Source organism: Oncorhynchus mykiss, chromosome 17, assembly GCF_013265735.2.
Source record: "Oncorhynchus mykiss isolate Arlee chromosome 17, USDA_OmykA_1.1, whole genome shotgun sequence".
NCBI lineage: Eukaryota > Metazoa > Chordata > Actinopteri > Salmoniformes > Salmonidae > Oncorhynchus > Oncorhynchus mykiss.
Genome location: NC_048581.1, coordinates 87,369,886 through 87,397,042, shown reverse-complemented (window position 1 = coordinate 87,397,042; position 27,157 = coordinate 87,369,886). Strand labels below are relative to the sequence as shown.

Sequence of the window (27,157 nt, the reverse complement as noted above, 5' to 3'; positions counted from 1 at the left end):
ATGTATACAGGAGTAGTTGGTCAATGGTGAAGGTTTAGGTTTCTGTGGCCAGTGGCCAGTGGCTCAGAGACATAAATAGTAGACCTACATTCTGTAGCTGGTGGCACTCACAATCATTACAGCCAGGTTTCAAATCAAATTTTATTTGTCACATGTGCCGGGTACAACAGGTGTAAACAGGTTGTTTTTTTTTTTTGGGGGGGGGGGGGGGGGGGGTTAGGCTGGGTTTCTGTACAGCACTTTGAGATATCAGCTGATGTACGAAGGGCTATATGAATACATTTGATTTGATTTGATTCATCCCAGGCCCCTGTCCCCGCAGGAGGTATTTTGCCTTTTGGTAGGCTGTCATTGTAAATAAGAATTTGTTCTTAACTGACTTTCCTAGTTAAATATAAAAAAAATGATTACTTACAAGCCCAACAATGCAGTTCAAATAAATAGAGTTAATAAAATATTTACTAAATAAACTAAAGTTAAAAAAAATCTAATCAATCAAAAACACATTTATGTAACAATAAAGAGGCTATATACAGGGGGTACTGGTACAGAGTCAATGTGGAGGCTATATACAGGGGGTACTGGTACAGAGTCAATGTGGAGGCTATATACAGGGTGTTACGGTACAGAGTCAATGTGGAGGCTATATACAGGGGGTACTGGTACAGAGTCAATGTGGAGGCTATATACAGGGGGTACCGGTACAGAGTTAATGTGGAGACTATATACAGGGGGTACCGGTACAGAGTCAATGTGGAGGCTATATACAGGGGGTACTGGTACAGAGTCAATGTGGAGGGTCTATACAGGGGGTACTGGTACAGAGTCAATGTGGAGGCTATATACAGGGGGTACTGGTACAGAGTCAATGTGGAGGCTATATACAGGTGGTACCGGTACAGAGTCAATGTGGAGGCTATATACAGGGGGTACTGGTACAGAGTCAATGTGGAGGCTATATACAGGGGGTACTGGTACAGAGTCAATGTGGAGGCTATATACAGGTGGTACCGGTACAGAGTCAATGTGGAGGCTATATACAGGGATACTGGTACAGAGTCAATGTGGAGACTATATACAGGGTGTTACGGTACCGAGTCAATGTGGAGGATATATACAGGGGGTACTGGTACAGAGTCCATGTGGAGGCTATATACAGGGGGTACCGGTACAGAGTCAATGTGGAGGCTATATACAGGGGGTACTGGTACAGAGTCAATGTGGAGGCTATATACAGGGGGTACCAGTACAGAGTCAATGTGGAGGCTATATACAGGGGGTACCAGTACAGAGTCAATGTAGAGGCTATATACAGAGGGTACTGGTACAGAGTCAATGTGGAGGCTATATACAGGGGGTACCGGTACAGAGTCAATGTGGAGACTATATACAGGGGGTACTGGTACAGAGTTAATGTGGAGACTATATACAGGGGGTACTGGTACAGAGTCAGTGTGGAGGCTATATACAGGGGGTACCGGTACAGAGTTAATGTGGAGACTATATACAGGGAGTACCGGTACAGAGTCAATGTGGAGACTATATACAGGGGGTACTGGTACAGAGTCAGTGTGGAGGCTATATACAGGGGGTACCGGTACAGAGTCAATGTGGAGACTATATACAGGGGGTACCGGTACAGAGTCAATGTAGAGACTATATACAGGTGGTACCGGTACAGAGTCAATGTGGAGGCTATATACAGGGGGTACCGGTACCGAGTCAATGTGGAGTCTATATACAGGGGGTACCGGTACAGAGTCAATGTGGAGGTTATATACAGGGGGTACCGGTACAGAGTCAATGTGGAGTCTATATACAGGGGGTACTGGTACAGAGTCAATGTGGAGGTTATATACAGGGGGTACCGGTACAGAGTCAATGTAGAGACTATATACAGGGGGTACTGGTACAGAGTCAATGTGGAGGCTATATACAGGGGGTACCGGTACAGAGTTAATGTGGAGGCTATATACAGGGGGTACCGGTACCGAGTCAATGTGGAGTCTATATACAGGGGGTACCGGTACAGAGTCAATGTGGAGACTATATACAGGGGGTACCGGTACAGAGTCAATGTGGAGGCTATATACAGGGGGTACCGGTACAGAGTCAATGTGGAGTCTATATACAGGGGGTACTGGTACAGAGTCAATGTGGAGGCTATATACAGGGGGTACCGGTACAGAGTCAATGTGGAGACTATATACAGGGGGTACCGGTACCGAGTCAATGTGCAGGGGTACAGGTTAGTCTAGGTAATTTGTAAAGTGCCTATGCATAGATAATAAACAGCGAGTAGCAGCAGTGTAAAAACAAAAGGGCAGGTTGATTAGTTCTTCAGCAGTATGGCATTATGTCTTGGGGGTAGAAGCTGTTTTAGAAGCCTTTTGATTCTAGACTTGGCGCTCCGGTACCGCTTGCAGTGCGGTAGCAGAGAGAACAGTCTATGACTTGGGTGACTGGAGTCTTTGAGGTAGGGGGCAGATGTCAATGTAAACAGATGGCTTAAAGCATGAAACACATTGAGACTCTCACTGCCGATAGACTGCTGATAGGTACTTATCACAGCGGGAGGCCGTTCCTTCTCTTGCTAGAAAAAACGCGTTGCCTAATGTTTGCCGACCCGGTAGTGACGATCCTGCCGTTTCTACTTGTAGAATCACAATTCTTGTCAGTGGCCAACAACTTGACTTTGAACCAATCAGAGAGCACAAAACCCCATGTGGCGGGGCCAATAGGATTGACAACAGAAAGGAAAAAAATATCCAAATCTCATGAGCCAGTCACACTTCATATACAATGTAGGCTATGGCTAAGTGTGCAGACACACAACACTAAATACTTCCTCCAAGCTAGTTAACCACCGGAGCTATTACTGACATTATAATTGAATCACAATTCATTTCCATGAAATAGCTGCCTGTTAGCTGCCTAGTTAGTGCAATGTACCTACCTAGCTAGCTAGCTACGTTGTGCTAGCTAGCGAATATGCTAACATTAACTAGCTAGCTAGCTACGTTGTGCTAGCTAGCGAATATGCTAACATAAACTAGCTAGCTAAACATTTTGCTATGGGATTACGGAGAGTGAATTAAATTGTTTATTCGTCATTTTGCTAGGTAGTTATTTATCTGTGGCCATATGGCTAGTATCAACAGGTTTTTTTTCTGCGTGAACACAAAATAGAATGAGTGCCGACACTCTGTTCAGAGGTGCTAACTACTGTCGGCAGGCAAACATTTGACAGTCCTTCCCGGTGTGTCTGACCTATTACTTCTGTGGCCTTGAGGCTAGACGGCATCCGAAGGATATGAAGGCCTCCCAGGACGATTCTGCTTATTGAAGCTGTTACGGTGCGTGAATGAGGACCCAAAAGCGAATTAATGTAAACAGAGCTTCTTTAATAACCAAACATAGGTAGGCTCAGATGGACCGGCAGATTCCGACAGGACAGGACAAGGTTGCAGCAAACATGACGATAGTCTGGTTCAGGCATGACTAACACAAACAAGAATCCGACAAAGACAGGAGCAGAAAGAGAGAGAGATATAGAGACCTAATCAGAGGGAAAAAGGGAACAGGTGGGAAAAGGGGTGAACGAGGTAGTCAGAGAAGACAAGGGACAGCTGGGGGAAAGAGGGGGAGAAAAGGTAACCTAACACGACCAGCAGAGGGAGACAGGGTGAAGAGAAAGGACAGAAACAAGACACAACATGACAGTACATGACAGAAGCAGAACAGAACAGGCAGACCAGATGGGACCAGGCTGTGTGATTAGAATGCTAGAGCATCAGTCAGTCGCTTGGCAACATTTTTTATTTAGCATTTAAGTGGGAGAAATATACTGTGTGGACTGGGTTCATATTAAGCAGTTAGGCAGTCCCTTAGACCAGCTGTGTGAAATTATGACTGCCTCATACTGCCTGTTGGATAGTTCCATTTCAAGTTGTCTTCTTTGTGTTATTTTATGCTTAGATGTCAGTCTCACATGATTTTCTATTATTAGATCTAACACATCCATGTATCTGTACGCTTGGTATCATTTAAAAATATTGTTTTCGTGTACATACCTAACACATGTACACCTCGTGGATTCTGGAGGTAAGATAGACATTGGGGCTCCTATTTGTGGAGAGAGGGTTGAGGGTTGCAATGGTGGTTGTTGGATCTTTAGACGTGAGATCTTAGGGCCAATCATTCCCCCATCTTGGTTGGAAATTTCCATTTGAATATTGATTTCCTAGTGGGGGGGGGGGGGACAATATGCTAGAGATGCCCTGGGTGGGGTTAGCTTGGAGATGTTACCATTGTCCTCTTGAACATTTACAAGAGTTCAACAACACATTATGGGGAAAAATATAGTTCTGTATTATTTCCACCTCTATATTCTATTCTACTCTACAGTATTCTATTCTACAGTATTCTATTCTATTCTACAGTATTCTATTCTACAGTATTCTATTCTATAGTATTCTATTCTACAGTATTCTATTCTACAGTATTCTATTCTACAGTATTCTATTATATTCTACAGTATTCTATTCTACAGTATTCTATTCTATTCTACAGTATTCTATTCTACAGTATTCTATTCTATTCTACAGTATTCTATTCTACAGTATTCTATTCTATTCTACAGTATTCTATTCTACAGTATTCTATTCTATAGTATTCTATTCTACAGTATTCTATTCTACAGTATTCTATTCTACAGTATTCTATTCTATTCTACAGTATTCTATTCTACAGTATTCTATTCTACAGTATTCTATTCTATTCTACAGTATTCTATTCTACAGTATTCTATTCTACAGTATTCTATTCTATTCTACAGTATTCTATTCTACAGTATTCTATTCTACAGTATTCTATTCTATTCTACAGTATTCTATTCTATTCTACAGTATTCTATTCTACAGTATTCTATTCTACAGTATTCTATTCTATAGTATTCTATTCTACAGTATTCTATTCTACAGTATTCTATTCTACAGTATTATATTCTATTCTACAGTATTCTATTCTACAGTATTCTATTCTACAGTATTCTATTCTACAGTATTCTATTCTACAGTATTATATTCTATTCTACAGTATTCTATTCTACAGTATTCTATTCTACAGTATTCTATTCTACAGTATTCTATTCTATTCTGCAGTATTCTATTCTACAGTATTCTATTCTACAGTATTCTATTCTATTCTACAGTATTCTATTCTACAGTATTCTATTCTACAGTATTCTATTCTACAGTATTCTATTCTATTCTACAGTATTCTATTCTACAGTATTCTATTCTACAGTATTCTATTCTATTCTACAGTATTCTATTCTACAGTATTCTATTCTATTCTACAGTATTCTATTCTACAGTATTCTATTCTACTCTACAGTATTCTATTCTATTCTACTATAAGGATCATAAATATTGTTTAAATTTGTTTGCATTTCCACACTTTTGTTAATTTTAACCTTCAGCCATTGTTTCTGGCTACATAATGTATTCTATTATGTGATAATATAGAGGGATGGCAAATTTACAGATTTAGATTCTAGATTTAACTTTGGATTGGAGATGTTTGATGTGGGTCTCTCTCTCATATCCTATCTCATTATTGATTGCTGTATAGCTTAGTCCCATAGGTGTTCAGTGTGTCAATGACAATAGGAGTTGGCAAGACAGCCCAAACAGATCTGGGGCCAGGCTCTCACTCTCACTCTCTTATTTATTTTTATTTTATTTCACCTTTATTTAACCAGGTAGGCAAGTTGAGAACAAGTTCTCATTTACAATTGCGACCTGGCCAAGATAAAGCAAAGCAGTTCGACAGATACAACAACACAGAGTTACACATGGAGTAAAACAAACATACAGTCAATAATACAGTATAAACAAGTCTATATACGATGTGAGCAAATGAGGTGAGATAAGGGAGTTAAAGGCAAAAAAAGGCCATGGTGTCAAAGTAAATACAATATAGCAAGTAAAACACTGGAATGGTAGATTTGCAGTGGAAGAATGTGCAAAGTAGAAATAAAAATAATGGGGTGCAAAGGAGCAAAATAAATAAATAAATTATATACAGTAGGGAAAGAGGTAGTTGTTTGGGCTAAATTATAGGTGGGCTATGTACAGGTGCAGTAATCTGTGAGCTGCTCTGACAGTTGGTGCTTAAAGCTAGTGAGGGAGATAAGTGTTTCCAGTTTCAGAGATTTTTGTAGTTCGTTCCATTCATTGGCAGCAGAGAACTGGAAGGAGAGGCGACCAAAGAATGAATTGGTTTTGGGGGTGACCAGAGAGATATACATGCTGGAGCGTGTGCTACAGGTGGGAGATGCTATGTTGACCAGCGAGCTGAGATAAGGGGGGACTTTACCTAGCAGGGTCTTGTAGATGACATGGAGCCAGTGGGTTTGGCGACGAGTATGAAGCGAGGGCCAGCCAACGAGAGCGTACAGGTCGCAATGGTGGGTATTATATGAGGCTTTGGTGACAAAACGGATTGCACTGTGATAGACTGCATCCAATTTGTTGAGTAGGGTATTGGAGGCTATTTTGTAAATGACATCGCCGAAGTCGAGGATTGTTAGGATGGTCCACCACTCAAGTTTGCGGAAGACACAACAGTGGTAGGCTTGATTACCAACAACGACGAGACGGCCTACAGGGAGGAGGTGAGGGCCCTCGGAGTGTGGAGTCAGGAAAATAACCTCACACTAAACGTCAACAAAACTAAGGAGATGATTGTGGACTTCAGGAAACAGCAGAGGGAACACCCCCCTATCCACATCGATGGAACAGTAGTGGTAGTAAGTTTTAAGTTCCTCGGTGTACACATCACAGACAAACTGAATTGGTCCACCCACACAGACAGCATCGTGAAGAAGGCGCAGCAGCGCCTCTTCAACCTCAGGAGGCTGAAGAAATTCGGCTTGTCACCAAAAGCACTCACAAACTTCTACAGATGCACAATCGAGAGCATCCTGTCGGGCTGTATCACCACCTGGTACGGCAACTGCTCCGCCCACAACCGTAAGGCTCTCCAGAGGGTAGTGAGGTCTGCACAACGCATCACCGGGGGCAAACTACCTGCCCTCCAGGACACCTACACCACCCGATGTCACAGGAAGGCCATAAAGATCATCAAGGACAACAACTACCTGAGCCACTGCCTGTTCACCCCGCTATCATCCAGAAGGCGAGGTCAGTACAGGTGCATCAAAGCTGGGACCGAGAGACTGAAAAACAGCTTCTATCTCAAGGCCATCAGACTGTTAAACAGCCACCACTAACATTGAGTGGCTGCTGCCAACACACTGACTCAACTCCAGCCACTTTAATAATGGGAATTGATGGGAAATTATGTAAAATATATCACTAGCCACTTTAAACAATGCTACCTAATATAATGTTTACATACCCTACATTATTCATCTCATATGCATACGTATATACTGTACTCTATATCATCGACTGTATCCTCATGTAATACATGTATCACTAGCCATTTTAACTATGCCACTTTGTTTACATACTCATCTCATATGTACATACTGCACTCAATACCATCTACTGTATCTTGCCTATGCTGCTCTTTACCATCACTCATTCATATATCTTTACGTACATATTCTTTATCCCCTTACACTTGGTAGTAGTTTTGGAATTGTTAGCTAGATTACTTGTTGGTTATTACTGCATGGTCGGAACTAGAAGCACAAGCATTTCGCTACACTCGCATTAACATCTGCTAGCCATGTGTATGTGACAAATAAAATTTGATTTGATTAGATTTGATTCCTGCTTACAAGGAAAAACTCAAACAGGAAGTACCAGTGATGCTCTCAATACGGAAATGGTCCTAGGAAGCGAATGCTAAGCTACAGGATTGTTATGCTAGCACAGGCTGGAATATGTTCCGGGATTCATCCGATGGCATTATGGAGTTTACGACATCAGTCACCGGCTTCATTAATAAAGTGCATCGACAACATCGTTCCCACAGTGACCGTACGTACATATCCCAACCAGAATCCATGGATTACAGGAAACATCCGCACTGACCTAAAAGCTAGAGCTACCGGTTTCAAGGAGTGGGACACTAATCCGGAAGCTTCTAAGAAATCTTGCTACACCCTCCAACGAACCATCAAACAGGGAAGGAGTCAATACAGGACAGAGATTGAACCCAACTCTGACGCAAACTACCACGGATTACAAAGGGAAACCCAGGAGCGAACTGTCTGCCTGTCTGCCTGCCTGCCTGCCTGCCTGTCTGTCTGTCTGTCTGTCTGTCTGTCTGTCTGTCTGTCTGTCTGTCTGCCTGTCTGCCTGTCTGTCTGTCTGCATGTGTGTTTGCTTGCATGTCTGTAGAGGCCACAGGGTGAAGAGAAAGGGTGAGGAGGGATGAGAAGAGGGGAGAGGTGTACAGCTGTCTTATCTACCCCTCCTCCCTCTTGACCACCTCCACCCTTCCATCCCTTCACCCCTCCTCCCCTCCACCACTCTTGACCTCCTGACCTCCCCTCACCCCTCCACCCCTCCTCCCCTCCATCCCTCTTGACCTCCTGACCTCCCCTCACCCCACCCCTCCACCTTCTCCAAAACAACTGTTACCCTGTAATCAAGTTAGATAACCCAACTGTTACCCTGCAATCAGGTTAGATAACCCAACTGTTACCCTGTAATCAGGTTAGATAACCCAACTGTTATCCTGTAGTCAGGTTAGATAACCCAACTGTTATCCTGTAGTCAGGTTAGATAACCCAACTGTTACCCTGTAGTCAGGTTAGATAACCCAACTGTTACCCTGTAGTCAGGTTAGATAACCCAACTGTTATCCTGTAGTCAGGTTAGATAACCCAACTGTTACCCTGTAATCAGGTTAGATAACCCAACTGTTACCCTGTAGTCAGGTTAGATAACCCAACTGTTACCCTGTAGTCAGGTTAGATAACCCAACTGTTATCCTGTAGTCAGGTTAGATAACCCAACTGTTACCCTGCAATCAGGTTAGATAACCCAACTGTTACCCTGTAGTCAGGTTGGATAAACCAACTGTTACCCTGTAGTCAGGTTGGATAAACCAACTGTTACCCTGTAGTCAGGTTGGATAACCCAACTGTTACCCTGTAGTCAGGTTGGATAACCCAACTGTTACCCTGTAGTCAGGTTGGATAACCCAACTGTTACCCTGCATGGAGTTCTGTTGAGATTTCTGTACTGGACCATCTAACACATGACTGCAGTGGAGTGACTTTGCTCCGAGACGTGACTGGAGTCCTCTATAAACACCACCGGAGTCTATACAGCCATGTCTCAGGGCAGGGAATTGACTGGTCACCAAGTCGGTCTGTTAGCCGTTGCATTAACCAACCCCTCATTTGCTGTCGTAGGTACCAGAGAAACAGACCTGGGGATCAGGCTAGGAGTGACTGTCTTAGTCTTGGTTCACACAGAGAGACTGATTGTGATATCTCAGTTGTAGATTAGTATCACGGTACCCTACTGTCCCCAAGTCGTAGTGTGGTGCAGATGATTTACAGAGCCCTGCTGCCCACCCTGCTCACCCCTCAGACCTCACCCCTCAGACCTCACCCCTCAGACCTCACCCCTCAGACCTCACCCTTCAGGCCCCACCCCTCAGGCCCCACCCCTCAGACCTCACCCCTCAGACCTCACCCCTCAGGCCCCACCCCTCAGACCTCACCCCTCAGACCGCAGCCCTCAGGCCTCACCCCTCAGACCTCACCCCTCAGGCCTCACCCCTTAGACCTCACCCCTCAGGCCTCACCCCTCAGGCCTCACCCCTCAGGTCTCACCCCTCAGGCCTCACCCCCCAGGCCTCACCCCTCAGGCCCCACCCCTCAGACCTCACCCCTCAGACCTCACCCCTCAGGCCTCACCCCTCAGGCCTCACCCCTCAGGTCTCAGGCCTCACCCCTCAGGCCTCACCCATCAGGCCCCACCCCTCAGGCCCCACCCCTCAGACCTCACCCCTCAGGCCTCACCCCTCAGGCCCCACCCCTCAGGCCCCACCCCTCAGGCCTCACCCCTCAGGCCCCACCCCTCAGGCCCCACCCCTCAGGCCCCAACCCTCAGACCTCTGTCTGTTCGTCTGGTTTCTTTAGTGCTATCAGCTAACCCATAATTATAGTCAGGAGGGGCAGCAGGAAGCTGTAATATCCGGGTGCTGCTTGTACATATCAATATCAGACAGACGGTGCTTGAGGTTATTCGTGTGCTTTCCCTCCCAAACTAATGCATAGGTCCAGTAGGCATGAAACAGGAGACAGTGTTTTGAAACTTCCAATAAAAACTGTCACTTTTTTACTCAAAAAAATGTTTCTTCTGTGTGGGAATTTTCTTTGCTCTATCTCTCCCTCTCTCTTTATACTTTGTCTTTCTCTCCCCATCCATCGGTCTCTCTCTCTCCCTCTCTGTCTCTCCCTCTTTCACTGTGTTTCTCCGTGTCTTGCTTCTGTGCCTGTGTCATGTCGTGGCTGAGAGCCGGGAGACGAGAGGAAAGGGTTGATTGGGTGGAATGTGGTTCAACGGTGAGTTTTTAAATAGCCCCTTGCCTGGACCAGCCTGTCCGTACAAGGCCAGAGCCACGACCCCAAATCATCAGCACCCACCACGGTACTGAAAATAAAGACCTTTTTCTGGGTCCGCAACAGTTACAAAAATAGGCGAGGGAGAGAGTCATGACGTCACGCAGTAGTGTCAGTGTTAGGAACAACCTCATGGTGATACATTGACAGGCTGCTGTACAGTAGCTTTTGCACGTTGCTGAAAAGTGACCTCACCCTTCAGGCCCCACCCCTCAGGCCCCACCCCTCAGACCTCACCCCGAAAGAAACAAAGGTTTGATGTTGTAAACAACATGTCAACAACACAACATCTAAAATATCTCAGCAGGGTGTTTCCTGTTTCCTGACCATGTGACCTGTCCATGTGACCTGACCATGTGACCTGACCATATGACCTGACCATGTGACCTGACCATGAGACCTGACCATGCAGGAACAACTCCAGGGGCCGTATTAATAAAGTGTCTCAGAGTATGAGTGCAGATCTAGGAACAGGTCCTCCCTGTCCATACAAACTTATTCGGTATAATCTAAGTGGCAAAAACTGATTATAGATCAGCACTCCTACTCTGTGACGCTTTGTGAATAGGGGCCCAGGTCCCAATAAAAGCCCATAACTACGGTGTTGTGCCCTGAGTGTTTCCTGGTCAGGTGCTATGGCCAGGAAACACTCCTGGGCCCATAGCCATGCTCCCAGTCAAATCTCAATCCCAGCTTGGGTCACATGTACTACATTGCACTCACTGTTGGAAGTTCCTTTGTGTGAAAGTGTTTACAAAACAATGGCATGAACCAAGAGCCAAATCTTGCATGGGCTGGCCAGCTACTGGATAGTTTGTGTCTGGGTCAGTCATGAGACAATGTTCTGGCCAGCTACTGGATAGTTTGTGTCTGGGTCAGTCATGAGACTATGTTCTGGCCAGCTACTAGATAGTTTGTGTCTGGGTCAGTCATGTGACTATGTTCTGGCCAGCTACTAGATAGCTTGTGTCTGGGTCAGTCATGTGACTATGTTCTGGCCAGCTACTAGATAGCTTGTGTCTGGGTCAGTCATGTGACTATGTTCTGGCCAGCTACTAGATAGTTTGTGTCTGGGTCAGTCATGTGACTATGTTCTGGCCAGCTACTAGATAGCTTGTGTCTGGGTCAGTCATGTGACTATGTTCTGGCCAGCTACTAGATAGCTTGTGTCTGGGTCAGTCATGTGATAATGCTCCCAGTAATGATCTGATGTGTTGTGTCTCCCAGTAATGATCTGATGTGTTGTGTCTCCCAGTAATGATCTGATGTGTTGTGTCTCCCAGTAATGATCTGATGTGTTGTGTCTCCCAGTAATGATCTGATGTGTTGTGTCTCCCAGTAATGATCTGATGTGTTGTGTCTCCCAGTAATGATCTGATGTGTTGTGTCTCCCAGTAATGATCTGATGTGTTGTGTCTCCCAGTAATGATCTGATGTGTTGTGTCTCCCAGTAATGATCTGATGTGTTGTGTCTCCCAGTAATGATCTGATGTGTTGTGTCTCCCAGTAATGATCTGATGTGTTGTGTCTCCCAGTAATGATCTGATGTGTTGTGTCTCCCAGTAATGATCTGATGTGTTGTGTCTCCCAGTAATGATCTGATGTGTTGTGTCTTCCAGGATACTGGTGGGGGCTCCCCGGGACAGAGGACTGGGCCTCATGCGGAGACAGCGTACTGGTGCCCTGTACCGCTGTCCAATCACCGGCGAGGAGTTTGACTGCGAGCGCGTGGACATTGATGGAGATGTAAACCTCGACAGGGAGAGCAAGGACAACCAGTGGCTAGGAGTGACAGTCAAGAGCCAGGGGATTGGAGGAAAGGTGGTGGTAAGGAAAGGAAAAACTCCTGGTACTAAGCATGCCTGTCGTGGCCTGGGGCCTGGTCCCAGATCAGTTTGAGTTCCTAGGGTTATTGTCATGGCACCATAGGAGTTGGCAAGACAGCACAACCATATCTGGGACCAGGCTATGTCTGTATAGTAGATAGTAGACCAGGCTATGTCTGTACTGTAGTGAGTAGACCAGGCTATGTCTGTACTGTAGTGAGTAGACCAGGCTATGTCTGTACTGTAGTTAGTAGAACAGGCTATGTCTGTACTGTAGTGAGTAGACCAGGCTATGTCTGTACTGTAGTGAGTAGACCAGGCTATGTCTGTACTGTAGTGAGTAGACCAGGCTATGTATGTATAGTAGATAGTAGACCAGGCTATGTCTGTACTGTAGTGAGTAGACCAGGCTATGTCTGTATAGTAGATAGTAGACCAGGCTATGCCTGTACAGTAGTGAGCAGACCAGGCTATGTCTGTACTGTAGTTAGTAGACCAGGCTATGTCTGTACTGTAGTGAGTAGACCAGGCTATGTCTGTACAGTAGTGAGCAGACCAGGCTATGTCTGTAAAGTAGATAGTAGACCAGGCTATGTCTGTACTGTAGATAGTAGACCAGGATATGTCTGTACTGTAGTGAGTAGACCAGGGCCCACCTGTACTGTAGTGTAGTAGACCAGGGCCCACCTGTACTGTAGTGAGTAGACCAGGGCCCAATACTGAGAATGTACTGCTACTGATCCTGTCCCTCTCCAGACCAGGGCCCACCTGTACTGTAGTGTAGTAGACCAGGGCCCACATGTACTGTAGTGTAGTAGACCAGGGCCCACCTGTACTGTAGTGTAGTAGACCAGGGCCCACATGTACTGTAGTGTAGTAGACCAGGGCCCACCTGTACTGTAGTGTAGTAGACCAGGGCCCACCTGTACTGTAGTGTAGTAGACCAGGGCCCACCTGTACTGTAATGAGTAGACCAGGGCCCACCTGTACTGTAGTGTAGTAGACCAGGGCCCACCTGTACTGTAGTGAGTAGACCAGGGCCCACCTGTACTGTAGTGAGTAGACCAGGGCCCACCTGTACTGTTGTGTAGTAGACCAGGGCCCACCTGTACTGTAGTGTAGTAGACCAGGGCCCACCTGTACTGTAGTGAGTAGACCAGGGCCCACCTGTACTGTAGTGAGTAGACCAGGCCCCACCTGTACTGTAGTGTAGTAGACCAGGGCCCACCTGTACTGTAGTGTAGTAGACCAGGGCCCACCTGTACTGTAGTGTAGTAGACCAGGGCCCACCTGTACTGTAGTGTAGTAGACCAGGGCCCACCTGTACTGTAGTGTAGTAGACCAGGGCCCACCTGTACTGTAGTGTAGTAGACCAGGGCCCACCTGTACTGTAGTGTAGTAGACCAGGGCCCACCTGTACTGTAGTGTAGTAGACCAGGGCCCACCTGTACTGTAGTGTAGTAGACCAGGGCCCACCTGTACTGTAGTGTAGTAGACCAGGGCCCACCTGTACTGTAGTGTAGTAGACCAGGGCCCACCTGTACTGTAGTGAGTAGACCAGGGCCCACCTGTACTGTAGTGAGTAGACCAGGCTATGTCTGTACTGTAGTGAGTAGACCAGGCTATGTCTGTATAGTAGATAGTAGACCAGGCTATGTCTGTATAGTAGATAGTAGACCAGGCTATGTCTGTACTGTAGTGAGTAGACCAGGCTATGTATGTATAGTAGATAGTAGTCCAGGCTATGTCTGTACTGTAGTGAGTAGACCAGGCTATGTCTGTACTGTAGTGAGTAGACCAGGCTATGTCTGTACTGTAGTGAGTAGACCAGGCTATGTCTGTACTGTAGTTAGTAGACCAGGCTATGTCTGTACTGTAGTGAGTAGACCAGGCTATGTCTGTACTGTAGTGAGTAGACCAGGCTATGTCTGTACTGTAGATAGTAGACCAGGCTATGTCTGTATAGTAGATAGTAGACCAGGCTATGTCTGTATAGTAGATAGTAGACCAGGCTATGTCTGTATAGTAGATAGTAGACCAGGCTATGTCTGTACTGTTGATAGTAGACCAGGCTATGTCTGTATAGTAGATAGTAGACCAGGCTATGTCTGTACTGTAGTGAGTAGACCAGGCTATGTCTGTACTGTAGATAGTAGACCAGGCTATGTCTGTACTGTAGATAGTAGACCAGGCTATGTATGTATAGTAGATAGTAGACCAGGCTATGTCTGTACTGTAGATAGTAGACCAGGCTATGTCTGTACTGTAGTTAGTAGACCAGGCCCACCTGTACTGTAGTGTAGTAGACCAGGGCCCACCTGTACTGTAGTGAGTAGACCAGGGCCCACATGTACTGTAGTGCAGTAGACCAGGCTATGTCTGTACTGTAGATAGTAGACCAGGCTATGTCTGTACTGTAGATAGTAGACCAGGCTATGTCTGTACTGTAGATAGTAGACCAGGCTATGTCTGTACAGTAGTGAGTAGACCAGGCTATGTCTATACTGTAGATAGTAGACCAGGCTATGTCTGTACTGTAGATAGTAGACCAGGCTATGTCTGTACTTTCCTACCAAGCAAAAAGGCAGTAACTGCTCATAGCGTGGAACTGAGAAAAAATTGCTTTTATTTACCTTGGTTTCACAGTAACTTTAAGCAGTTACTGCTAAACATGACCCCCATTTTCTCCTGAACACAATACACTAAGAGGCAGGATACTTGTCCACGTGGTTAAGCATGTATTTAATGCAGTAAAAATTACATTAACTCATTTTAGACCAAATGAGCAGTTACTGTCTTTTTTTTTGCTTGTTATGGCAATGTAGTAGACTGTCTCTTCCGGTGACTGATATGGTACTTCCCCTACCCCTCTCCAGACCTGTGCCCACCTGTATGAGCTGCGTCAGCGTGTGGGCCTGCCGTCTGAGACACGGGACCCTATCGGGCGTTGCTATGTCCTGAGTGAGGACCTGACAGAGAGGGACGACTTGGACGGAGGGGAGTGGAAGTTCTGCGAGGGGCGACCTCAGGGACACGAACAGTTTGGCTTCTGTCAGCAGGGCCTGTCTGCCGCCTTCACACCAGACAACAACTTCATCATGTTCGGTGCTCCAGGAACATACAACTGGAAAGGTATGGTGGTATACTCATTATTATTATTATTATTATTATTATTTGTATTATTTTATCTCAATGAGACAAACCTGTGTAAAGAAAGGTTAAATAGTGGGGACTGTGTTATGTTCTGACTTTTATTTCCTTTGTTTTGTCATTATTTAGTATGGTCAGGGGGTGAGTTGGGTTGGGCAGTCTATGTTTGTTTTTCTATGATTTGGGTATTTCTATGTTTCGGCCTAGTATGGTTCTCAATCAGAGGCAGGTGTCGTTAGTTGTCTCTGATTGAGAATCATACTTAGGTAGCCTGGGTTTCACTGTTTGTTTGTGGGTGATTGTCTATGTTAGTTGCTTGTGTTCAGCACAGGTCTCATTTATAGCTTCACGGTCGTTATTTGTTTATTGTTTTTGTATAGTTTTGTATTCATTGTTCAGTGCTTTCTTTTATTAAATACTCACCATGAACACATACCACGCCGCATTTTGGTCCTCCGATCCTTCTCGCCTCTCCTCTTCAGATGAAGAGGAGGACGACCGTGACAGACTGACACCTGTGCTGAGTAACATGATAGTTTCGACCTCAAACGTGGTGAAATAAAAGAGAGAATATAGTTAGAAAGAGAAAACCGCCTCACCAATAGACCCCTGATCACTAAATAGATCAATCAGTATATCATACGATACAGTGATTCATAACTCATATTGATCACTGATGTCTCATAATGATCAGCCCAATAACTAACTGCTGGGAATCAATCACTTTGATCCGTCAGCCAATCAGTATATTGGTGGCATTATCTAGCTGAGCTCACGCTCAGGTTAACAGGTCAAACAGCAGATCGTTATCAATAACCATATTTAAAAAATACCCCAAAAGTCATAATTCAGTTTTTCATAAAATTGTATTTCTCTCCTTAGACAAATCATTGATTTATAAAGCTAATCAATAATACTGATTGGCCTTAGTAGTCATACTGATTGATCAAAGTAATTGATTCTTAGCAGTTAGTTATTGGGCTGATCATTATGAGACATCAGTGATCCATATGAGATATGGATCACTGTATCATATGTTATACAGGCCTTAGGTGGAGTAACGATTACATCATGTGGTTCTTGACATCAGCATTGTGTAACCCCAGAGATGGCTGTGTCCAGTGGATATCTATGTGTTTATGTGTGGGAGTTGTCTCTCTCTTCGTGTGTGTGGTGGGTGCTTGACTGTGTGTGTGTGTGTGTGTGTGTGTGTGTGTGTGTGTGTGTGTGTGTGTGTGTGTGTGTGTGTGTGTGTGTGTGTGTGTGTGTGTGTGTGTGTGTGTGTGTGTGTGTGTGTGTGTGTGTGTGTGTGTGTGTGTGGGGGGGGGGGGTGCTTGTCTGTGTCTGTCTGTCTGTTTTTCTGTCTGTCTGTCTGTTTGTCTGTCTGTCTGTCTGTTTTTCTATCTGTCTGTCTGTGTCCTATAACTCTGTTCCTTCCAGGAGAGATGCGTGTCCAGCTGCTAAACCAGACACTGTTGGATCTTGGTTTCTATGACGACGGGCCTTATGAGGTGGCGGATGAGAAACAGCTGAATGCTCAGCTGATCCCAGTTCCCTACCATAGTTACCTGGGTAGGACCGTCCCTGCCCTCTGCTGCTCCTCTCACATTGCTGCTAGGCTGCTGTCCTGTCTCACTGGAGATCACTGAGCACAGAACAGGAAAGGAGAGAGGGCCTGGGAAGATGAAAACAACAGACTGACGGCACACTGTACCCAAAATAAATACCTGTCCGTAGAGCCCTTCCCTGACCTGTCTGTAGGGCCCCTCCCTGACCTGTCCGTAAGGGCCCCTCCCTGACCTGTCTGTAGGGCCCCTCCCTGACCTGTCTGTAGGGCCCCTCCCTGACCTGTCCATAGGGCCCCTCCCTGACCTGTCCATAGAGCCCCTCCTTGACCTGTCCATAGAGCCCCTCCCTGACCTGTCCATAGAGCCCCTCCCTGACCTGTCCATAGAGCCCCTCCCTGACCTGTCCGTAGAGCCCCTCCCTGACCTGTCTGTAGGGCCCCTCCCTGACCTGTCCGTAGGGCCCCTCCCTGACCTGTCCATAGAGCCCCTCCTTGACCTGTCCATAGAGCCCCTCCCTGACCTGTCCATAGAGCCCCTCCCTGACCTGTCCATAGAGCCCCTCCCTGACCTGTCCGTAGAGCCCCTCCCTGACCTGTCTGTAGGGCCCCTCCCTGACCTGTCTGTAGGGGCCCTCCCTGACCTGTCCGTAGGGCCCCTCCCTGACCTGTCCGTAGGGCCCCTCCCTGACCTGTCCGTAGGGCCCCTCCCTGACCTGTCCGTAGGGGCCCTCCTTGACCTGTCCTTAGGGGCCCTTCCTGACCTGTCCGTAGGGGCCATCGCTGACCTGTCCATAGGGCCCCTCCCTGACCTGTCCTTAGGGGCCCTCCCTGACCTGTCCTTAGGGGCCCTCCCTGACCTGTCCGTAGGCCCCCTCCCTGACCTGTCCGTAGGGCCCCTCCCTGACCTGTCCGTAGGCAGCTCCACTCAATATTCTGAATACTTTACCACATGAAGTAGCTACCCATGAATGGACCAATCATGGGTGAGAGATACGGCAATAGAATAATAAGAGTATTATTATCCCACAGTCATCAGGGCCTGTTATAGACTGGTCCCAGATCAGCTTGTTCTTTAGCGAACTACTCTGCTGCCATGCCAATGCCATACAGCACATGTGTGAGAAGTTGGCTAAAAGCACAAACAGATCTAATTCTGGGTCCAGTGTGAGTCAGTCTTGTCGTCCATCTGTTGGGTACCAGTGGTTTACCCACAAACCCACTGCAATACCAGGAAGAAGAACACACACAATCACAGCACATTTCTTTCTCACCTGCACTCCCTCTTTCTCTCTCCCTCTCTCTCTTTGTCACCCTGTTCCCCCTCACCACCTCTCCTCCACTCCCCCCCACCGCCCCCTCGCTCTCCTTCATCTTCCTCTCTCTCGGGCCTTAGGGCTCTTGTTCATGGCTAGTCCTGATGAAGATGCGCTGGTGTACAAAACTCTGGAGCCACGCTCCAACTGGCCCATGTTTGAGGACGTAGCTCAAAATAGCTACTTAGGTTTGTAGCTGGGAGTGAAACACACCGTAGACTTACCTTGACTCTCCTGTCTACCCTTAACACACTGTAGACTTACCTTGACTCTCCTGTCTACCCTTAACACACTGTAGACTTACCTTGACTCTCCTGTCTACCCTTAACCCACTGTAGATTTACCCTGACTCTCCTGTCTACCCTTAACACACTGTAGACTTACCTTGACTCTCCTGTCTACCCTTAACACACTGTAGATTTACCCTGACTCTCCTGTCTACCCTTAACACACTGTTGGTTTACCTTGACTCTCCCATCTACCCTTAACCCCCTGTGTTGGTTTACCCTGACTCTCCCATCTACCCTTAACCCCCTGTGTTGGTTATGTGCTCACTGCTAGCCCTTCTCTACTGTAGAACCTGTGTATAATCTATGTCGATTTCTCTTTGTGTTACAGTCTGTCTGTCTGTATAGTGTAGTGGTCTGTAAAGCCTGTCCGTCTGTCTGTCTTGTATAGTGTAGTGGTCTGTAAAGCCTGTCCGTCTGTATAGTGTAGTGGTCTGTAAAGCCTGTCCGTCTGTCAGTCTGCATAGTGTAGTGGTCTGTAAAGCCTGTCTGTCTGTCAGTCTGTATAGTGTAGTGGTCTATAAAGCCTGTCCGTCTGTCAGTCTGTATAGTGTAGTGGTCTGTAAAGCCTGTCTGTCTGTATAGTATAGTGGTCTGTAAAGCCTGTCTGTCTGTATAGTATAGTGGTCTGTAAAGCCTGTCCGTCTGTCAGTCTGTATAGTGTAGTGGTCTGTAAAGCCTGTCAGTCTGTATAGTGTAGTGGTCTGTAAAGCCTGTCAGTCTGTCTGCCTGTATAGTGTAGTGGTCTGTAAAGCCTGTCTGTCTGTATAGTATAGTGGTCTGTAAAGCCTGTCTGTCTGTATAGTGTAGTGGTCTGTAAAGCCTGTCTGTCTGTATAGTATAGTGGTCTGTAAAGCCTGTCTGTCTGTATAGTATAGTGGTCTGTAAAGCCTGTCTGTCTGTATAGTATAGTGGTCTGTAAAGCCTGTCCGTCTGTCAGTCTGTATAGTGTAGTGGACTGTAAAGCCTGTCCGTCTGTCAGTCTGTATAGTGTAGTGGACTGTAAAGCCTGTCCGTCTGTCAGTCTGTATAGTGTAGTGGACTGTAAAGCCTGTCTGTCTGTATAGTGTAGTGGTCTGTAAAGCCTGTCCGTCTGTCAGTCTGTATAGTGTAGTGGACTGTAAAGCCTGTCCGTCTGTCAGTCTGTATAGTGTAGTGGACTGTAAAGCCTGTCCGTCTGTCAGTCTGTATAGTGTAGTGGACTGTAAAGCCTGTCTGTCTGTATAGTGTAGTGGACTGCAAAGCCTGTCCGTCTGTCTGTCTGTATAGTGTAGTGGTCTGTAAAGCCTGTCCGTCTGTCAGTCTGTATAGTGTAGTGGACTGTAAAGCCTGTCCGTCTGTCAGTCTGTATAGTGTAGTGGTCTGTAAAGCCTGTCCGTCTGTCAGTCTGTATAGTGTAGTGGTCTGTAAAGCCTGTCTGTCTGTATAGTATAGTGGTCTGTAAAGCCTGTCAGTCTGTATAGTGTAGTGGTCTGTAAAGCCTGTCTGTCTGTATAGTATAGTGGTCTGTAAAGCCTGTCAGTCTGTATAGTATAGTGGTCTGTAAAGCCTGTCTGTCTGTATAGTATAGTGGTCTGTAATGCCTGTCAGTCTGTATAGTGTAGTGGACTGTAAAGCCTGTCCGTCTGTCAGTCTGTATAGTATAGTGGTCTGTAAAGCCTGTCCGTCTGTCAGTCTGTATAGTGTAGTGGACTGTAAAGCCTGTCCGTCTGTCAGTCTGTATAGTATAGTGGTCTGTAAAGCCTGTCCGTCTGTCAGTCTGTATAGTGTAGTGGTCTGTAAAGCCTGTCAGTCTGTATAGTGTAGTGGTCTGTAAAGCCTGTCAGTCTGTATAGTGTAGTGGTCTGTAAAGCCTGTCCGTCTGTCAGTCTGTATAGTGTAGTGGTCTGTAAAGCCTGTCAGTCTGTATAGTGTAGTGGTCTGTATAGCCTGTCTGTCTGTATAGTATAGTGGTCTGTAAAGCCTGTCAGTCTGTATAGTGTAGTGGTCTGTAAAGCCTGTCTGTCTGTCAGTCTGTATAGTGTAGTGGTCTGTAAAGCCTGTCAGTCTGTATAGTGTAGTGGTCTGTAAAGCCTGTCCGTCTGTCAGTCTGTATAGCGTAGTGGTCTGTAAAGCCTGTCAGTCTGTATAGTATAGTGGTCTGTAAAGCCTGTCAGTCTGTATAGTGTAGTGGACTGTAAAGCCTGTCCGTCTGTCAGTCTGTATAGTATAGTGGTCTGTAAAGCCTGTCCGTCTGTCAGTCTGTATAGTGTAGTGGACTGTAAAGCATGTCCGTCTGTCAGTCTGTATAGTATAGTGGTCTGTAAAGCCTGTCCGTCTGTCAGTCTGTATAGTGTAGTGGTCTGTAAAGCCTGTCAGTCTGTATAGTGTAGTGGTCTGTAAAGCCTGTCAGTCTGTATAGTATAGTGGTCTGTAAAGCCTGTCAGTCTGTATAGTGTAGTGGACTGTAAAGCCTGTCCGTCTGTCAGTCTGTATAGTATAGTGGTCTGTAAAGCCTGTCCGTCTGTCAGTCTGTATAGTGTAGTGGTCTGTAAAGCCTGTCAGTCTGTATAGTGTAGTGGTCTGTAAAGCCTGTCTGTCTGTATAGTATAGTGGTCTGTAAAGCTTGTCAGTCTGTATAGTGTAGTGGTCTGTAAAGCCTGTCTGTCTGTCAGTCTGTATAGTGTAGTGGTCTGTAAAGCCTGTCTGTCTGTATAGTATAGTGGTCTGTAAAGCTTGTCAGTCTGTATAGTGTAGTGGTCTGTAAAGCCTGTCTGTCTGTCAGTCTGTATAGTGTAGTGGTCTGTAAAGCCTGTCAGTCTGTATAGTGTAGTGGTCTGTAAAGCCTGTCCGTCTGTCAGTCTGTATAGCGTAGTGGTCTGTAAAGCCTGTCAGTCTGTATAGTATAGTGGTCTGTAAAGCCTGTCAGTCTGTATAGCGTAGTGGTCTGTAAAGCCTGTCAGTCTGTATAGTGTAGTGGTCTGTAAAGCCTGTCTGTCTGTATAGTGTAGTGGTCTGTAAAGTCTGTCAGTCTGTATAGTGTAGTGGTCTGTAAAGTCTGTCAGTCTGTATAGTGTAGTGGTCTGTAAAGCCTGTCAGTCTGTATAGTATAGTGGTCTGTAAAGCCTGTCAGTCTGTATAGTGTAGTGGTCTGTAAAGCCTGTCCGTCTGTCAGTCTGTATAGTGTAGTGGTCTGTAAAGCCTGTCAGTCTGTATAGTGTAGTGGTCTGGAGCTGTCCAGGGTACCTTGGTGGTGGTTCTATCCAGTGGCGGTTGTAGCTTGTATGGCTCCTCCCCCTTCGGCAGGCGGTTCGCATCATTCTCCACTAACTGTCATTTCTATTCAGACATTTGGAACAAAACAAATAAATAATCATGACATTTAAAACAATATAAATATAAACAAAAAAGTAACAAATATATACAAAAAAGTAACAAAGACAAATTGGTGGTGTGCAGACTGGTTTTATATTGTTCTTCAACGACTTCACACAAAGCAGAAAATAATGCAACAATGTGTCCGTGAAACTATATATTAACGGTATTATGAATACATTGTGGTTTATTTGGTAGCATTTCGTAGTGTGACTGATTTGACTAATTGCATTCGTATTGTACAAAGTTAGAGGTGCGCTATTTGATAGATTCCCCCACTCCCCCTACCTCGGGCTTCCAGTGGGGAGACCTGAGGTCAACCTAACCCCACTCCCCCTACCTCTGGCTTCCAGTGGGGAGACCTGAGGTCATCCTACCCCCGCCCCCCTACCTCGGGCTTCCAGTGGGGTATAGTGTAGTGGTCTGTAAAGCTTCCAGTGGGGAGACCTGAGGTCATCCTACACCCTCCTACCTCGGGCTTCCAGTGGGGAGACCTGAGGTCATCCTACCTCCGCCCCCCTACCCCCGCCCCATCTCGTACTTCTGAGTAGGAGACCTTCCCAGGCAGTAGCCAGCCTAGCTCACAAACTAGAATCAGGGCTCCGACTCCGACAAGATTAATTGACCCACAGTCCCACACGGTGACATGATATCATTGACGTGAGAGAAATGAGCGATAGAAAACCGGTCGCGCAAATGTCACCATTCTGATTTTTTCCGTGCGGGCGTCCCGTGGCAAACTGCCACCCTGGACGGCTGCCCATGTCGCCTGTACCTAAATCCACCACTGGCTGTATGTATACATTCTTATCTACATTTAGTAGATACAAGTAACTTTTCTAAGTAAATAAAGGTTTTCGATATGAAAGAAGTAAGCAAAGCAGAATTTAGAAAATACAAATCTCCCAGTGAACAACGTGTTCTGAGATCGCCATGTGATACAGTTCCTATAGTAACGGTGTTCCAGTGAAGGTCATAGCAACAGAGCCTTCAGAGCGTCTTCATTTGAAGGCGTAGTTTAAACTCAGCAGTCCTTGGATACGTAGATACTGGCTCATTAACTTTTTTTTAGATGGCTAATGGACTCTAACCAATAACGTTCTGTCCGTGGGATCGATTGTTCCCACCGGATCGATTGTTCCCATCGATTGTTCCCATCAAACCTGTAAATCTCTTTATTCACCTCCTCCTCCTCCATACAAACCAATGAGACTATGTCCCCATATGGAACACTATTGCCTATATTTAGCATGACTTTTAACCAGATGGTTATGGGCCCTTGTCAAAACGATTGCACTATGTAAGGACTAGGATTCCATTAGAGATGCCTTGTCCCTTCTCCATAATGATCACTCCTCCTCCACTTCCTTAATGCCCATTTTAACCTTTGACCCCCTCACGTCTAACTGGCAGCATGCCTCCATCGATCCTGATCCTCTAACCAAATGACATAATGACTGGACATACATACAGAGCTATGCACGCTTACTAACAGACAGTATTGCTATGACTGGTTATTAATAGATAGACAGTAGTGTTATTACTGGTTATTCATAGACAGACAGTAGTGATATTACTGGTTATTTATAAACAGACAGTAGTGATATTACTGGTTATTTATAAACAGACAGTAGTGTTATTACTGGTTATTTATAAACAGACAGTAGTGATATTACTGGTTATTTACAAACAGACAGTAGTGATATTACTGGTTATTTATAAACAGACAGTAGTGATATTACTGGTTATTTATAAACAGACAGTAGTGATATTACTGGTTATTTATAAACAGACAGTAGTGATATTACTGGTTATTTATAAACAGACAGTAGTGATATTACTGGTTATTTATAAACAGACAGTATTGCTATGACTGGTTATTAATAGATAGACAGTAGTGTTATTACTGGTTATTCATAGACAGACAGTAGTGATATTACTGGTTATTTATAAACAGACAGTAGTGATATTACTGGTTATTAATAGACAGACAGTAGTGTTATTACTGGTTATTTATAAACAGACAGTAGTGATATTACTGGTTATTTATAAACAGACAGTTGTGTTATTACTAGTTATGGACTTAAAAGTACATGCTTAATGGAGAGTCTCTTGAAAATACTTCTTAGTCCTGGACTGGCCTTCATATGTGTTTGGGAAACTGGCCCCTAGTCTCTCGACTGAGTGATTCGTATTATTCAGTCAGTACCCAGCAGCAGCAGTTTTACACTGTGTTTCTCCTAAATCAGATTATCGTTGGATAGGGAGCCCAGCCCAGTCAACTCAGCTCAGCTCAGTCAGGCCCAGGTTTTCCAGAGTTCCTGCCAAAATAAATACAGCCAATGAAAAGTGAAATGTCCGTTTTCTAGATTGTTTTTAATTTTTATATATCTGACTCACACGATGTTCTGTTAAAAGAAAACCCCCCGTTGTAAAACTACTGATAAAATATGCTATCAGATAATGTAAGTAAAGCTGCAACAATATATTTAGATCCCGTTCAGATTTCAGCTTTCCGTTGATTCTCGGGCTATGTAGCTTTTTCAATTTTTTTTATTTATTTTTACCACATAGTCTAATCTAACATTAGCTTTACAACCGTGAGGCTTGACACGTTTGACAGCTGCACAACACAACTGTGTTTGATGTCTTTCCTCAGGGGCCACATTCCCCAACCCGTTGGGTCCCATTTCGCTTTTTTAAAAACACAACGGGACAAAGCCTCGGTTTCCCTTTTATAGCTTTCACCTTAGAAGATTGGACTTCTGGGTAAAAGGAAAAAGCGGATCAGGCTGCTACGTGAAAGGGAAACTGTGTGGTAAATCCTTCACTAAAGGCCTGATAAAAGACTTCCTGGAGTTGTAATGTTGACTTCTGTGGTATTTAGGCCTTTCCATTTACTGGTTCTCAACTCAAACTGTATCATTCCACACACCTGTCTCTCTGGAGTTGCTCAATACTGGTCTGTTTGTCGACGAGATGCTTTAGTCTGTTTTTGTGTCTGTTTGTCTAATGAGATGCTTTAGTCTGTATTTGTGTCTGTTTGTCTAATGAGATGATTTATTCTGTCTTTGTGTCTGTTTGTCTAATGAGATGCTTTAGTCTGTCTTTGTGTCTGTTTGTCTACGAGATGCTGTAGTCTGTTCTTTGTGTCTGTTTGTCTACGAGATGCTGTAGTCTGTCTTTGTGTCTGTTTGTCTACGAGATGCTGTAGTCTGTTCTTTGTGTCTGTTAGTCTACGAGATGCTGTAGTCTGTCTTTGTGTCTGTTTGTCTACAAGATTCTTTAGTCTGTCTTTGTGTCTGTTTGTCTACGAGATGCTGTAGTCTGTCTTTGTTTCTGTTTGTCTACGAGATGCTTTAGTCTGTCTTTGTGTCTGTTTGTCTACGAGATGCTGTAGTCTGTCTTTGTGTCTGTTTGCCTACGAGATGCTGTAGTCTGTTCTTTGTGTCTGTTTGCCTACGAGATGCTGTAGTCTGTTCTTTGTGTCTGTTTGTCTACGAGATGCTTTAGTCTGTCTTTGTGTCTGTTTGTCTACGAGATGCTGTAGTCCGTCTTTGTGTCTGTTTGTCTACGAGATGCTGTAGTCTGTCTTTGTGTCTGTTTGCCTACGAGATGCTGTAGTCTGTTCTTTGTGTCTGTTTGTCTACGAGATGCTGTAGTCTGTCTTTGTGTCTGTTTGTCTACGAGATGCTGTAGTCTGTCTTTGTGTCTGTTTGCCTACGAGATGCTGTAGTCTGTTCTTTGTGTCTGTTTGTCTACGAGATGCTGTAGTCTGTCTTTGTGTCTGTTTGCCTACGAGATGCTGTAGTCTGTTCTTTGTGTCTGTTTGTCTACGAGATGCTTTAGTCTGTCTTTGTGTCTGTTTGCCTACGAGATGCTGTAGTCTGTTCTTTGTGTCTGTTTGTCTACGAGATGCTTTAGTCTGTCGTTGTGTCTGTTTGTTGACGAGATGCTGTAGTCCGTCTTTGTGTCTGTTTGTCTACGAGATGCTGTAGTCTGTCTTTGTGTCTGTTTGCCTACGAGATGCTGTAGTCTGTTCTTTGTGTCTGTTAGTCTACGAGATGCTGTAGTCTGTCTTTGTGTCTGTTTGCCTACGAGATGCTGTAGTCTGTTCTTTGTGTCTGTTTGTCTACGAGATGCTTTAGTCTGTCTTTGTGTCTGTTTGCCTACGAGATGCTGTAGTCTGTTCTTTGTGTCTGTTTGTCTACGAGATGCTTTAGTCTGTCGTTGTGTCTGTTCGAAAAATGTTCTCTGTCGTTGTTTCCAAGGATTTGATGGCTAGTAATGTTTTCCGACACAGCCGCCGTCTCTGTGTTTGTCTTTGAGCGTCTCCCTGTATGTTGACCTTTCGACTAACAGGGGTCACTGCCAATCCTCTCCTCTCCTCTCCGTCTCACAACACCGCATGTTGGACTGGAACATGGCTGTAGCTGTTTAGTGTGTTTGCCTGTTTTTACATTTTTTATTATTTGATTTGTATCTGATATTTTTTTCACACAGGTTGTTGAAACAAAGTTACATTTTCTCACCCCATGCATGTTCAATTCCCTCTTCTTTCTATATTTCACTATTACACTATTTCAATATTACACTATTATACTATTACACTATTACACTATTACAATCTTACACTATTACACTATTTCACTATTACACTATTACACTATTTCACTATTACACTATTACACTATTACACTATTTCACTATTACACTATTTCACTATTACACTATTACACTATTTCACTATTACACTATTACACTATTACACTATTTCACTATTACACTATTACACTATTTCACTATTACACTATTACACTATTACACTATTACACTATTTCACTATTACACTATTTCACTATTACACTATTACACTATTACACTATTACACTATTTCACTATTACACTATTACACTATTACACTATTTCACTATTACACTATTACACTATTTCACTATTACACTATTACACTATTTCACTATTACACTATTTCACTATTACACTATTTCACTATTACACTATTACACTATTTCACTATTACA

At 44.8% G+C, this 27,157-nt stretch overlaps 1 protein-coding gene across 3 annotated transcripts in view; it reads left to right on the top strand.

The window, feature by feature from the left end:
- Positions 1-27,157, top strand: part of itga7 (integrin, alpha 7) — an 81,316-nt gene that overhangs the window by 16,512 nt on the left and 37,647 nt on the right. For 2 of the 3 annotated variants that reach the window (XM_036950906.1, XM_036950908.1), the window contains exons 2-4: positions 12,238-12,445; positions 15,321-15,576; positions 17,035-17,166. In XM_036950906.1, the coding sequence (XP_036806801.1) occupies positions 12,238-12,445; positions 15,321-15,576; positions 17,035-17,166 (596 nt within the window). Of the gene's footprint in view, positions 1-12,237; positions 12,446-15,320; positions 15,577-17,034; positions 17,167-18,554; positions 18,663-27,157 lie in introns of all 3 variants that reach the window. The other variant, XM_036950907.1, reaches the window with a different exon arrangement.